The sequence below is a fragment of the Triticum dicoccoides genome, chromosome 7B (genome assembly GCF_002162155.2).
Source record: "Triticum dicoccoides isolate Atlit2015 ecotype Zavitan chromosome 7B, WEW_v2.0, whole genome shotgun sequence".
Taxonomy (NCBI): Eukaryota; Viridiplantae; Streptophyta; class Magnoliopsida; order Poales; family Poaceae; genus Triticum; species Triticum dicoccoides.
Window position 1 is genome coordinate 488,186,986 of NC_041393.1, and position 14,207 is coordinate 488,201,192.

The following is a 14,207-nucleotide window of genomic DNA, read 5'->3' on the forward strand; positions in this document are numbered from 1 at the left end:
CGCCGAGCCCCGCCGGAGCCGCCCGCCCTGCCGGACGACCTCGCCGGAGGTAGCCACCCCGCCGCTGGTTTTTTTTTCGAATAAAACCCCCTTCGGTTTTTTTTGAGAAAAACCCTGGTCCTTTTTTTTATAGATCGGTTTTATTCTTCGGTTGATTTTCTTAGCGAGCGTTCGCTCGTTCGTTCGTTTTAATAAACGTGTTCATCGTTTAGTTTATGCTAACGAACGTTCGATCTTTAGCCGTTCGTCGTTTTTCTTTTATCGGATTTATTCCGCGATTATTCTGATTGCGATTTCTGATCCGATGTTCGAACCTGTTTATCTTTTCGCTCGTTTATTGGAATCAGGCGATTCAAGCGCCTGGAGTTTCATCTCGAAACCTTCTTTCTGAATAATCAACTCAAACAAGTTTTTATCTCTGTAAAATTTGACCCTAGTTCAAATTAGTTAACGGATCTTGTTTCTTTTGTCGTTTGAGTTTTGTTGCTCCGTTTGATTTGATTCTTTTTGCAAACCGGAGTTCTTAAGTTGAACTCTCCGGTCAAACTCTTTTATTTGGAGTTCTACTTGTGCATCTTTGATTGTTGCTTATGTATGTTATTGTTTGCTTGCGATAGAGTTCCCGGAGTGCGAAGCGTGTTACTACGAGTCTCTAGGATTCACGGATCGTCAGCAAGGCAAGTAACATATTGATCATACTCTTTTCATACCCAGTTTTTATGCATTAGTTTCAATCCTCAAACATTGCATGACTAGAATGCCTTTAATATGTGGGTTTTGGGAAGTAGTTGCTGAGGTAGAACCTATTGCCCTGTTTATTATCAAACCCTTGGGAGTTACTTCTACGCGTTGCTTATTTTGCCATGCTATGCTCGTAGACGTGGATTGGGTTTGAGTGATTTCCATGACAGATGTGAGATTGTTAAATTAATGGTTTACTTAAGGTGGCAACTTTAATACACATCTGGGTGGATTGAGGCACCTGGGGTATCCAGTGATTGCCTGTTTTATTTTTGGAAATCCCGGGGTTACCGTGTGATTCTCCTATGGACCGCCACCTAGGCTCAAAGGGAACTGAGTCTATTCATGCTAGAAACTTCCGTGTGCAGCCGCAAGATATTATGGGCTCTAGCATAGTTGAGTAAGTTACGTGAAGCTCTTGAAGAGGTGGATCAGCAGGTAGTGGGTTTGTAGGTTTGGTATGGTCTGCCCGGAGTAGAGAGTTAATGTTTCTGAAAGACTGTGTCTCGGTCATCCATTTCTCAAACATCATGTAGTGCGAGGAATCAGCGGAGGCGATTGAGTCTTGCGGGGAAAAGTGCGCAAACCTCTGCAGAGTGTACAATCTAATCATGGTTAGCCGTGTCCCCGGTTATGGACAATTCTGAGTATCTAGTACTTGAGTATTCGCATGTATCTCAACACTTCTAATTAATCTTGCTGGGTTGTTAACTATTTTAATTGGGATCATTGAGTTGGGGTTACCTTCTCAAATGATGTTTCAACCACCATGATAGTTAAATTAAAATTTATTCCTTTGTTGTAGGGAAAAATTGGCTTTTCGCAAAACATGTAACCATAGAGCTTTCCACCAGCCAAATATGCATGTAGTGGTAGTATTATTCTATTATTGCTCTTTTGTGTTACATTGCCAGCATATTCCATGTGCTGACCCGTTCTCGGGCTGCAATGTATTATGTTGCAGACTTTTCAGACGAGGAGTAAGGTTCGTAGGTCGTTGCCGTGCAGCTCAGCTATGCCGTTAGAGTTGATGGACTCACTTTATCTTCCAAGCCTTCCGCTGTTATCGCATTAGATGGCCTTAAGCCATATTATTGTAATAAGTTCTCTTTTGAGACATTCGATGTAATAAGTGTGTGATTGCTACTCTGTTATAAATCCTTTGAGTACTGTGTGTGTCAGCATTACCGATCCAGGGATGACACGGAAGCACAGAGACTTGACCATCTGAGGTCGGGTCGCTACAACCAGACATCTTAAGTTTAAGATAAGCGTAATGCGGAACTGCATTGAAACGAGCGAAGGCCGTACTTCTGAGTAGTGCATGGTAGCCGCTTCAGAATGGAGCGATGTCTAAGATTAGTTCTTCGCTTCGGAAGTTGTCGGGCGAACCGAATACAATTTCTAGTACTAGAGAGCCCGTGCAGCGGGCCTCTACACCTGGTATTACTCCTTTAAAGGTAGTATTGCTTTGGCTGATTCTTGACGGGTCTATCCCCATCTTGCAGACAGTGTCCTGATATATCAGATTAAGACTACTTCCGCCGTCCATGAGGACTCGGTGAGATGGTATCCGTTAATTATTGGGTCGAGCACCAAGGCAGCCGATCCTCCGTGCTGGATACTAGTCAGATGATCCCTGCGAACAAAAGTGATCGGGCAGGCCGACCAAGGGTTGAACTTGGGGGCGACGGGCTCTACAACGTATACATCTCGGAGTGCGCATTTGCGCCTCCTCTTTGGTATATGAGTTGCGTAAATCATGTTCACTGTTTTGACCTCTGATGGAATTTTTTTGTCCCCCAGTGTTCGGCCGGCGAGGCTCATCCTCGTCTTCACTTGGCATCTCCCTCCCCTTGTGCTCGGCTTTAGTTTGCCGGCCTGCTTGAACACCCAACATTCTCTGTTGGTGTGGTTTGCAGGTTTTTCGGGGGTGCCATGAACCTGACATAATCTGTCTAGAATCTTGTTTAGGCTGGACGGTCCATCTCTGCTGCCTATAAATGGCTTTTTCCGTTTACCGGGTCGAGAGCCCCTAAATACGGCGTTGACCGCCGTGTTGTCTGGGTTGTCTTCATTATTACGACGCTTGCTTTTATTGCATCGCGGCTTCCCATTGCCATCCCTGACCTCGGATGTGCTTGGGTTGCTGGTGCCGCTGCGGGCCAACCAGCTGTCCTCGCCCGCGCAAAAGCGGGTCATAAGGCTTGTTAAGGCTGCCATTGTCCTCGGCTTTTCCTGGCCGAGGTGTCTGGCGAGCCCTTCGTCCCGGATACTGTGCCTGAAAGCCGCTAAGGCTTCGGCATCCGGGCAGTTGACGATTTGATTCTTCTTGGTGAGAAATCTGTTCCAAAACTTATGTGCCGACTCTCCGGGTTGTTGGATTATGTGACTTAAATCGTCTACATCCGGAGGTAGGACATAGGTCCCTTGAAAATTAGCCCTAAAAGCATCCTCAAGTTCATCCCAACTTCCAATCAAGCTTTCGGGGAGGTGATACATCTCCAACGTATCTATAATTTTTGATTGTTCCATGCTATTATATTACCTGTTTTGGATGTTTATGGGCTTTATTTTACACATTTATATCATTTTTGGGACTAACCTACTAACCGGAGGCCCAGCCCGTGTTGCTGTTTTTTTTGCCTATTTTAGTATTTCGAAGAAAAGGAATATCAAACGGAGTCCAAATGGAATGAAACCTTAGGGAGTGTGATTTTTGGAACGAACGTGATCCAGAGGACTTGGAGTGCAAGTCAAGAAGCAATCAAGGCGGCCAGAAGATAGGAGGGCGCGCCCACCCCTCCTGGGCGCGCCTCTGTCTCCTGGGCCCCTCGAGTAGCCACCGACGTACTTCTTCCTCCTATATATACCTACGTACCCCGAAAACATCTAGGGAGCCACCGAAACACAATTTCCACCACCGTAACCTTCTGTATCCGTGAGACCCCATCTTGGAGCCTTTGTCGGCGCTCCGCCGGAGGGGGAATCGACCATGGAGGGCTTCTACATCAACACCATAGCCCCTTTGATGAGTTGTGAGTAGTTTACCACAGACCTTCGGGTCCACAGTTATTAGCTAGATGGATTCTTCTCTCTTTTTGGATCTCAATACAATGTTCTTCCCCTCTCTTGTGGAGATCTATTCGATGTAAACTCTTTTTGCGGTGTGTTTGTCGAGATCCGATGAATTGTGGGTTTATGATTAAGTTTATCTATGAGAAGTATTTGAATCTTCTCCGAATTCTTTTATGTATTATTGAGTTATCTTTGCAAGTCTCTTGAAATTATCGGTTTGGTTTGGCCTACTACATTGATCTTTCTTGCCATGGGAGAAGTGCTTAGCTTTGGGTTCAATCTTGCGGTGTCCTTACCCAGTGATAGAAAGGGTTGCAAGGCACGTATTGTATTGTTGCCATCGAGGATAAAAAGATGGGGTTTATATCATATTGCTTGAGTTTATCCCTCTACATCATGTCATCTTTCTTAATGCATTACTCTGTTCCTATGAACTTAATACTCTAGATGCATGCTGGATAACGGTCGATGTGTGGAGTAATAGTAGTAGATGCAGGCAGGAGTCGGTCTACTTGTCACAGACGTGATGCCTATATACATGGTCATGCCTAGATATTCTCATAATTATTCGCTTTTCTATGAATTGCTCGACAGTAATTTGTTCACCCACCGTAATACTTATGCTATCTTGAGAGAAGCCACTAGTGAAACCTATGGCGCCCGGGTCTATCTTTTATCATATAAGCTTTCAATCTACTTTCATTTGCATCTTTACTTTTTGCATCTATATTATAAAATACCAAAAATATATTTACCTTATCATACTATCTCCATCAAATCTCACTTTTGCAAGTGGCCGTGAAGGGATTGACAACCCCTTTATTGCGTTGGTTGCGAGTTCTTTGTTTGTTTGTGTAGGTGCGTGGGACTTTTGAGGAGACTCCTACTGGATTGATACCTTGGTTCTCAAAAACTGAGGGAAATACTTACGCTACTATTGCTGCATCACCCTTTCCTCTTCAAGGAAAACCAGTGCAAGCTCAAGACGTAGCAAGAAGGATTTCTGGCACCGTTGCCGGGGAGGTCTTCGCTCAAGTCAAGACATACCAAGTACCCATCACGAACTTATCTCCCTCGCATTTACATTTTTGCCATTTGCCTCTCGTTTTCCTCTCCCCACTTCACCCTCGCCATTTTATTTGCCCTCTCTTTCCCAATCTCCTCTCTTTTTCGCTTGCCTTCTTCTTCCTCTCTCTTTCGATTGCCTTTTTTTGCTTGCTTGTGTGTTGGATTACTTGTCGCCATGGCGCAAGATAATACCAAATTGTGTGATTTCTCCAATACCAATAATAATGATTTCCTTAGTACTCCGATTGCTCCTCTTAATGATGTCGAGTCTTGTGAAATCAATGCTGCTTTGCTGAATCTTGTTATGAAAGATCGATTCTCCGGCCTTCCTAGTGAAGATGCCGCTACCCGTCTAAACAACTTTGTTGATTTGTGTGAGTGCAAAAGAAAAAAGATACGGATAATGATATTGTTAAATTGAAACTATTTCTGTTTTCACTTAGAGATCGTGCTAAAGTTTGGTTTTCGTCTTTGCCTAAAAATAGTATTGATTCTTGGAACAAGTGCAAAGATGCTTTTATCTCTAAGTATTTTCCTCCCGCTAAGATCATCTCCCTTAGGAACGATATTATGAATTTTAAACAACTTGATCATGAGCATGTTGCCCAATCTTGAGAAAGAATGAAATTAATGATTCGCAATTTCCCTACTCATACTTTGAATTTATGGATGATCATACAAATTTTTTATGCCGAATTTACTTTGCTTCGAGAAATCTTTTAGATTCGGCCGCCAGAGGCACGTTTATGGAAATCACTTTAGGTGATGCTACAAAACTTCTTGATAATATTATGGCTAATTATTCTCAATGGCACACCGAACAATCTACTAGTAAAAAAGTGCATGCTATAGAAGAAATTAATGTTTTGAGTGGAAAGATGGATGAGCTTATGAGATTGTTTGCTACTAAGAGTGCTTCTATTGATCCCAATGAGATGCCTTTATCTAACTTGATTGAGAATAATAATGAATCTATGGATGTAAATTTTGTTGGTAGGAATAGTTTTGGAAACAATGCTTATAGAGGAAACTTTAATTCTAGACCGTTCCCTAGTAATTCTTCTAATAATTATGGAAATTCCTACAATAATTCTTATGGTAATTTTAATAAGATGCCCTCTGATTTTGAAAACAATGTGAAAGAATTTATGGTCTCTCAAAAGAATTTTAATGCCTTGCTTGAAGAAAAATTGCTCAAAGTTGATGATTTGGCTAGGAACGTTGATAGACTTTCGCTTGATGTTGATTCTCTTAAACTTAGATCTACTTCCCCTAAGCATGATATCAATGAGTCTCTCAAAGCAATGAGAGTGTCCATTGACGAGTGCAAAGAAAGAACCGCTAGATTGCGTGCTAAGAAAGATTGCTTTATAAAAGCGTATTCTTCTAGTTTCCATGAAAATAATGATGAAGATATTAAAGTTATTGATGTGTCTCCTATTATATCTTTGTTTTGCAATATGAATCTTGATAATAATGGGGCTGGAGATGAGTCAACTTTATTTAGAAGGTGTCCCAATAATTCAGAGTTTTTAGATCTTGATGCTAAATTTGGTAAAAGTGAGATTGGAGAGGTCATGACTTTAAATAGTATTGAACCCACTATCTCGGATTTCAAGGAATTTGGTTATGGTAATTGTTCTTTAGAAAGTTGTATTTCCTTGTTGCAATCCGTTGTTAATTCTCCTCATGCTTATAGTCAAAATAAAGCTTTTACCAAACATATTGTTGATGCCTTGATGCAATCTTTTGATGAAAAACTTAATTTGGAAGTTTCTATACCTAGAAAACTTAATGATGAGTGGGAACCTACTATAAAGATTAAAATTAAAGATCATGAGTGTTTTGCTTTCTGTGATTTGGGTGCTAGTGTTTCCACGATTCCGAAAACTTTATGTGATATTCTAGATTTCCATGATCTTGATGATGGCTCTTTAAATTTGCACCTCGCGGATTCCACCATTAAAAAGCCAATGGCAAGGATCAATGATGTTCTCATTGTTGCAAATAGAAATTTGGTGCCCGTAGATTTTATCGTTCTTGATATAGATTGCAATCTTTCTTGCCCTATTATTCTTGGTAGACCTTTCCTTAGAATGATTGGCGCGATTATTGATATGAAGGAAGGGAATATTAGATTCCAATTTCCATTAAGGAAAGTTCAGGAAAGGCATGGAACACTTTCCAAGAAAGAAAATCAAATTAGCTTATGAATCTATCATGTGAGCTACTTATGAATCAAGTGCCAAAGATGGCACTAGTTAGATCTATTCTTACTTTTATGCCTAGCTTGGGGCGTTAAACAATAGCGCTAGTTGGGAGGCAACCCAATTTTCTCTGTGTTTTTTGTTTTTGTTTCTGGTTAGTAATAAATTTTGCATCTACCTTATGTTTAGATGTGTTTTTATGTTTTAATTAGTGTTTGTGCCAAGTGGAACCTATAGGATAACCTATGATGATAGTTGATTTGATTCTGCTGAAAAACAGAAGCTTTGCGCTCACAAGAAAAAATTCAATAAATCACATAAACGTGATTTTGCATTGTTTCTTTTTGCTTCTGATCAATAAACAAATTTTCCAGGACTTCCTATTTTGGTAGGATTTTTAGAGTTCCAGAAGTTTGCGTTAGTTACAGATTTCTACAGACTGTTCTGTTTTTGACAGATTCTATTTTTCGCGTGTTGTTTGCTTATTTTGATGCATATATGGCTAGTATTAAGTGATATGAACCATAGAGAACTTGAAATACAGTAGGTTTAACACCAATTTAAAACAATAATGAGGCTAGCCAACTCACCTCCACAAGGCTCCCCCGATTGGGGCTTCGTCGGCCGTTCGATCTGCCCTCTGACACAGCTCTGCCGTTGGATCTTCATACTTGGTAATATTGTTTTTCACCTCGCAGTTATTTTTCTATCCAATAACTGATGGGCTCATCTCACGCTTTCATTGGCTGGGTCAGCAGCGCCCATGTGCAAAAGCGATTTGCCCAATGCACTGCTCGCACGCCGCGGCTCCTTGCCCAATCGCATCCACACCAGGCGAACCCTAGCCTCCTTTCCCCCGATCCCCCAGCCGCCGAACGGCCTCGCTCCTCCTTCCCTCCTGCTGCGCCCTCTCCTCGCTCGCAGCCGCCTCCTTTACACCTCCGCCCGAGCTCCGCCTTCCTCGCCGACCTCCCTCCTCCTGCCTCCTCCCTCCCGCGCCTCTCCCTCCTCCTGCCTCCTCCCTCCCACGCCTCTCCCTCCTCCTGCCTCCTCTCTCCCGCTTCACCACAGCCGCCGATCCCCTCCCTCCCTGTCCATCCTCTCCCTCTCGTTAGCCGCTGCTGCACGAACCTCTCGGATGGGTGCCGGGTAGAAGGTCGCGCCGAGTCTGCCATGAAGGAAGCAGCAGGGACTTGGTGGATGTGTTTGCTCTGCAGGGGAGTGAAAGAAGGAGATGAGGGAGAAAGAGAGAGGAAAGAGGAGACGGAAGTGCGGCGGTTGATGGGACATGGTTGACGGCGGCTCGATCAGCTCTTGGATTGAGAGCTGCCAGGAGGCTGGGGCTTGGGCGCGATGCACGGGAGGCTGCAGTCCACCTCTTCCTTGTGGTGCAGCGGACACCGACATCAGCGGGTGGGTGACAGACCGCGGCCTCAGCGGGTGGGCGACTACACCTGCAGCTGGTGCTATACCCATGGATTCCGGCACAACTCGAAACATTCAGGTGGGTAATTAGAAACTGCTCTGTTTATATATTTTGGGACTGCTCGATGGACAAATCTCGATTTGAAATGTTAGTTGCAAATCGTTCTTTTGCTCGTGATGTTATTTTGTTAGGATGAATTAAGCCTGGGTGGAGTAGCAGATGTGTGCAAGTTTACCTAGAGCTTAGTAGACACACATATTCAGTTCATACTTAATGATATACCTAAAGGAAAAATAGTTACAACCTTTTCCTGGTATCGTACATGAAAGGCTGGCATTCTTTCAGTGCTAGCGTGTGCATGTTGTTCTTGCAGTGCATGGACTTTCTCAGTAATTATGTCACTATGAGAATGCTTGGTGGTGAGTGTGTCTCCATCTGCTAATACATTGGTCATACCTTGGTATATATGCTTGGCGCTATCTGAAGTGGGTTAATCAAACAATATATTTTTAATTTTGATAGTTTCATCAGTTGTGAAATACTAAATCTGCAAGGTGTTCTACTGTTGGGGCGCAGTTTTTAATGGTTCTCTTGCAGGTGATTGAAGGTTAGCTGTACTAATCAAGGAAATAACATATATCTGCATGGTTGTTATTCTTGTTGTTCATCGACGGTTGCTGTGGTTGAGGCATGTTATGTTCGGTGCTATGCCTACATGTGGTTTTGATCGTCTCCTAGGAAATCTGAACCACGCACATCTCTTGATTTTGCAGGTACGAGCATACATATAACATGGGTTGCCATGAAAGATGTCTTCCCATCTCAGGTGATGAAGATGGCGTACCTTTATTTTTTGACACAAGTAAGGTTACTGTTTGCAATCTTGAGGTTTGTAATCTAAAGTAAGAAGTAGGATTATACTTAGAAACAGACAAGCTGCCTCGCAGGTCCCATGATCCAGATTAACTTTTAAATGCTACATAGTGAATCTGATCCAGTTTATTAGTTTTCCCTTTTTCTATTCCACTTTGTTCTCTTCACTTGATAGATAGTGTTTGTTTGTCTACTCCCTGTTGTTCTGCAGGTACTGATCGGTGTTGGAATTGGGCTTTATAAACTTGGCTTTCCAGCAGTTGGTTTTCCTCCATCGCCTGCTTATTTTCCCTCTTCGAAGAGTGAATAAAAGATACATGATGAAATACAGGTAGACAAGTGTGTGGAAATTGGACTTCCAGAACTCATCCTAATGGTCGCATTTTCTCAGGTACACATTACAAATTTTTATGAATTTCTGCTGGACCAAACCATTGTTTAAATGGTTTTGAATGAGGTGATGTTGTACTAATCATGTTTGTTTCCTAGATGATAATTTCCTCATCTGTTGCATTCTGGAAAGTGTCTTTGGTCGGTTTTTTGTTCTTTTCACTGTTTCAATCGTGTGACTATACACATGTATCCTCACAATTAGTGGCGCTTACAAGAATGGCAGGCCTACTTGTAGCTTTTCTTATGTAGTTAAATAAAACAACCTAGGGTCTCACACTTTACTTCCTTTCTAATATAATAAGGCTGCTATTGCCTCTTAATACTTAACACTGGTGATGAGCTTTACACCAGTTATAGTTCATCGATTATCTTCTGCCTTTCTAATAAACATAATTATATGTTAATTTGCTATATTGTTTTCTTACTTTTTTATCAAACTGCCATATATGATACACAAAGAAGCATTTACCTGAAGGCGCTAATAGCGTTTTCACATAGAATTTGTTCTTTTTTTGCTCCCTTAATTAGATGCTCAAGAAACCTGATAAGCGTCACGTTGATTCAGACTTGGTGCTAGATATGTTGGCCCCCATTTATCCTTGACAAGTACCATATTCTCAAATCTATATGGTTAGTTGTACTTCTTTTATGTTGGAGCTACAGATGCATCTCGGTCATTTATGGAAACTAAAATCTGCATCTTCAGCTCATAGTTTGCCAAAATTTCTTGAGATTTATTCATATTGTTCTTAGGTACTTCAAGTCAAACTTTCTTGAGATTTATTCATGTTGTTCTTAGGTACTTCAAATCAAACTCTACATGCAATTGATGGGGCTACATGATAGTCACTTTAATATATCTTCTTGGAAGCCACTTAGTGTTTCCATGAATAATTGTTGCTGGTCTGTTGCACGCCTTCATTTTTTGGTGGGCTACTTCCTGCCTGGTGTGGTTGAAGAATTTTCAGAGGCATGGTTCGTCTTGCGTGCAACTTCTAGTTTGAGTTTCTATTGACACATTACATTTCCTTTTCCTGTAGACCTCTCCTTTTTCATTTTATTATACCTGGGTGTAATAGCAAGGCATCTATAATCATTTTGTTCAACTATAATCCGATGCAAAAAACTTCTGTTTAGTCCTCATAGTTCATCCATTATATGTTTGCTTTCAAACCAAAGAAATCGGGGGTCCAGGTTCTGATCATGCTCCGATTGAGTCTATGTAGCCGTCCTTGGGTTTTTTTCTATACGCTTGCATCATCTAGGTTCTGACCATGACACAATCTTGTTTCAAATTTGTTCTCCTATATGTATGCGTTGTGATGATTGATGAGGCGTATTGGTGGAAATAAATCTGAAGCAAATAAGAGCTGCGAGCAACTGGTTGTGCCCCTATTAACCTGCTCAATATTTGTGTTGTTTTCCTGTCAGTCGAATGCCCACTATTCAGCAAACAGGTATCTCCATTTCTTAAATCCCTTTCTCTATTCAACGCCCAGTTGATACGTGGTTAGGAATCAGATAAATTTTACTCATATAATTTCATATATCTACAATACCGTGTCCAGATAGCTTAGAAACCAGCGTTAGAAAGGACCTGATACACATTACAATTATGGACTGTTGATCTACCTGATGCATTTCTTCATGATGGTCGGTTCCCTTTCTCCAGATCTTACATATTTAGTTATGTGAGTTCGGAAGCCAAAACTGATTGAGATCTTTTGTTCTTACTTGCAGATGTTCTGTTATTCAGAGTACTTCAGTTTCCAGTCTCTATATATTAATCAAATTATGGGTTATTTTGAACCTTATAGGCTTTTATATTATGTTCAGTTATGCTTCCATGGGTTTTTCATATGTATTAACAAAAGAACCAGACTACTATTTTGTTTATACTTGAATCAAAGGACGTATAATTAATTTGCTATTATGGAAGGACTGAGTAGGCAGCTAGCTGAATGAGAGGACAATCATGACAAGCAAACCAACACATAAATAGTAATCCCACAATTTTTTACAACTGCATTCCAATGAACTTTGGTATGGATATGCATTTTTATCCTTGGGAGTACTTTGGATTTTAAGTGGGAATCTTAGTTCTTTTCTTCTTAACTTTGGTATGGCAAGCAATGCAGGTGATATGCCTAATGGTTGTTGCTGACGCTGAAAAACCACTCTTGAAGCACTAGAAGTGCCCTCTCTATGGTGCATCACTCACTGGATCCAGATGGGCAACCTTCCGCTTCAAAATTAGAAGAGCGCATTTTTTGCCTGTTGTCATTGCTTACAAAGAGTAATCTACCATGTCCCTAATATACATACATAATTGTTCCACCATCACAAGATTTCCGTGATATGCATGTGCATAACTTTCTTTACTATGAATTAATTGACATGATGATGACAAGAGGAAAGGCAGGCTGTCATTTCTAAAGGTTGAGATTTTCTGTTTTAAGGAATGGCAACCATCTGTTCCTTGTCTGGCATATGTATTTGCTTTGCCCTCTGTTTTGGATAAGGCAAGGCAGATCAAATAAACACAGTAATCGTTTAGTCCTTCACTATATTCTGAAAAAAGCACTATGATTTTCTGTGTCAGGGTAGTACTATGTCAAACTGATGCTTTGTACTACATGTTCTGGTGTATTCCTTGACAATATTAGGCATTTGCATTGTCCTTTGCTTTGTTTGTTCATGCCGCATTAGTTTTTTTAGTTATAGTCGGTTTTATTTCTGATTCGAACTATCATGTTTTCATTTGTTTCTTATAAATTCTTTTTGATAAGAAGATGTTGTCTTCCAGTTGTATATTTGTTCTCTTGATTTCATTTGTTTCTTATGCAAGGGTTCTCAAATTATTTTTGTGGGCAAGATAAAACTTAAAAGGTGATCTGGGACAAGTGGAAGGAGGGAAGCCGCCGTAAGATCGATAATAACTTGTCGACAAGAGCATGTTCGTTCAGACGTTTCCTTACTAAAAGTTATTTATCTGTAGCAAGTGTTTCTATTGGAACTATCAAATTCAAACTCCTAGGTGTCTATGTCAGGATGTAGGACTTTGTCCGGGCAGAGATATCCCCTTTGATCTTTTCGTGAATCCTTTCACACTTCTTTCTATAAAGTGCTGCTGATTTTAATAAAATCCCTTTGTTCAAAAAACAATATAATTCAAGCTCCTAGAAGAGCTTGTTCATTCAGACCTTTCCTTACATTTTAACTATGACAATGACCTCTTTTATTTGTCTATGTGACTATCATATGCATAAGTGACTATCATATGCATAAATAGTTGAAAATGGTGTTCGTATGGCGCATTTTTAGCTAATTCTTACCATGCACCTGGATGATTTCTAAAACTTGGAAGATATTAAAGAAAGGCAAATTGTTTCAAAAACTCCATGTTATTCGAATAAGATAACAAAATATGCATGCTGAAGTATATATTTCCAAAGATAAAGTATACTTCATTTTTCATCTTCGAGTGTTTGAATAAGTACCTAAGTGGTTGCTAAAACCTACTTATTTTACAAGTTAAATATTTTGAAAACACTTCAAGTTGAGATGGTACTTGCACTTTCTCAAACATAATGTTACTGAAAAATGCAATATTTTCAACGCGCACATGGTTTCAAATGGGGCTCTGCGTGGAGTTAAATTTGTTACGATATGTGCTTGCCCGCAACTAAAACAACTAAACTATGGATTCTCTTTTCAGTGTGAACATGGATTCACATATCAAATATTTTCAAACACATAACCATATTTTCAATATAGCATGGTTTAACACATGAGCTTTCTACTACCAATATCGAATATGTCCATGCAAAATGAAACCATATTCATCGACAACATGGCTTGAGCGGGTCTCTGCGCCATTTGGCGCAACGGGTCAACTAGTATAAACAATGAATGAGTTCATTACAGTACCTTATGTGGTGGTTTTCTTTTCTTTCACTAACGGAGCTTATGAGATTTTCTGTTGAGTTTTGTGTTGTGAAGTTTCCAAGTTTTGGGTAAAGATTTGATGGACTATGGAGTAAGGAGTGACAAAAGCCTAAGCTTGGGGATGCCCATGGCACCCCAAGATATTCAAGAATTGCCAAAAGCCTAAGCTTAGGGATGCCCCGGGAAGGCATCCCCTCTTTCGTCTTCGTTTATTGGTAACTTTACCTGGAGCTATATTTTTATTCGCCACATGATATGTGTTTTGCTTGGAGCGTCGTGTATTATATTAGTATTATCTTTTTAGTTTAGCACAATCATCCTTGCTGTACACACCTTTTGGGAGAATCCTACTTGATTGAAATTTATTAGAATACTCTATGTGCTTCACTTATATCTTTTGAGCTAGATAATTTTTGCTCTAGTGCCTCACTTATATTTTTTAGAGCATGTACTTTTGAAGAAATTGTTGATCT

The 14,207-nt window shown here is 40.6% G+C and overlaps 1 protein-coding gene across 14 annotated transcripts; it reads left to right on the plus strand.

Moving 5' to 3' along the window:
• Nucleotides 1–7,918: 7,918 nt before the first annotated feature.
• LOC119337062 lies at nucleotides 7,919–12,998 on the plus strand. 14 transcript variants are annotated; one of them, XR_005163011.1, is made up of 7 exons: nucleotides 7,919–8,598; nucleotides 9,118–9,127; nucleotides 9,294–9,346; nucleotides 9,725–9,784; nucleotides 10,586–11,243; nucleotides 11,355–11,439; nucleotides 11,527–12,986. XR_005163011.1 is itself a non-coding variant. In XM_037609168.1 (5 exons), the coding sequence occupies exons 1-5, from the start codon at nucleotides 8,383–8,385 to the stop codon at nucleotides 10,799–10,801; spliced, it is 555 nt and encodes a 184-aa protein (XP_037465065.1). In that variant the 5' UTR covers nucleotides 7,919–8,382; the 3' UTR covers nucleotides 10,802–12,986. The 14 variants fall into 14 exon arrangements, 4 of the variants coding, with proteins under 4 accessions (XP_037465065.1, XP_037465067.1, XP_037465068.1 ...); XR_005163013.1 differs by having other exon boundaries at nucleotides 11,925–12,986; XR_005163007.1 differs by having other exon boundaries at nucleotides 10,586–12,082; nucleotides 12,635–12,998.
• Nucleotides 12,999–14,207: the final 1,209 nt, after the last annotated feature.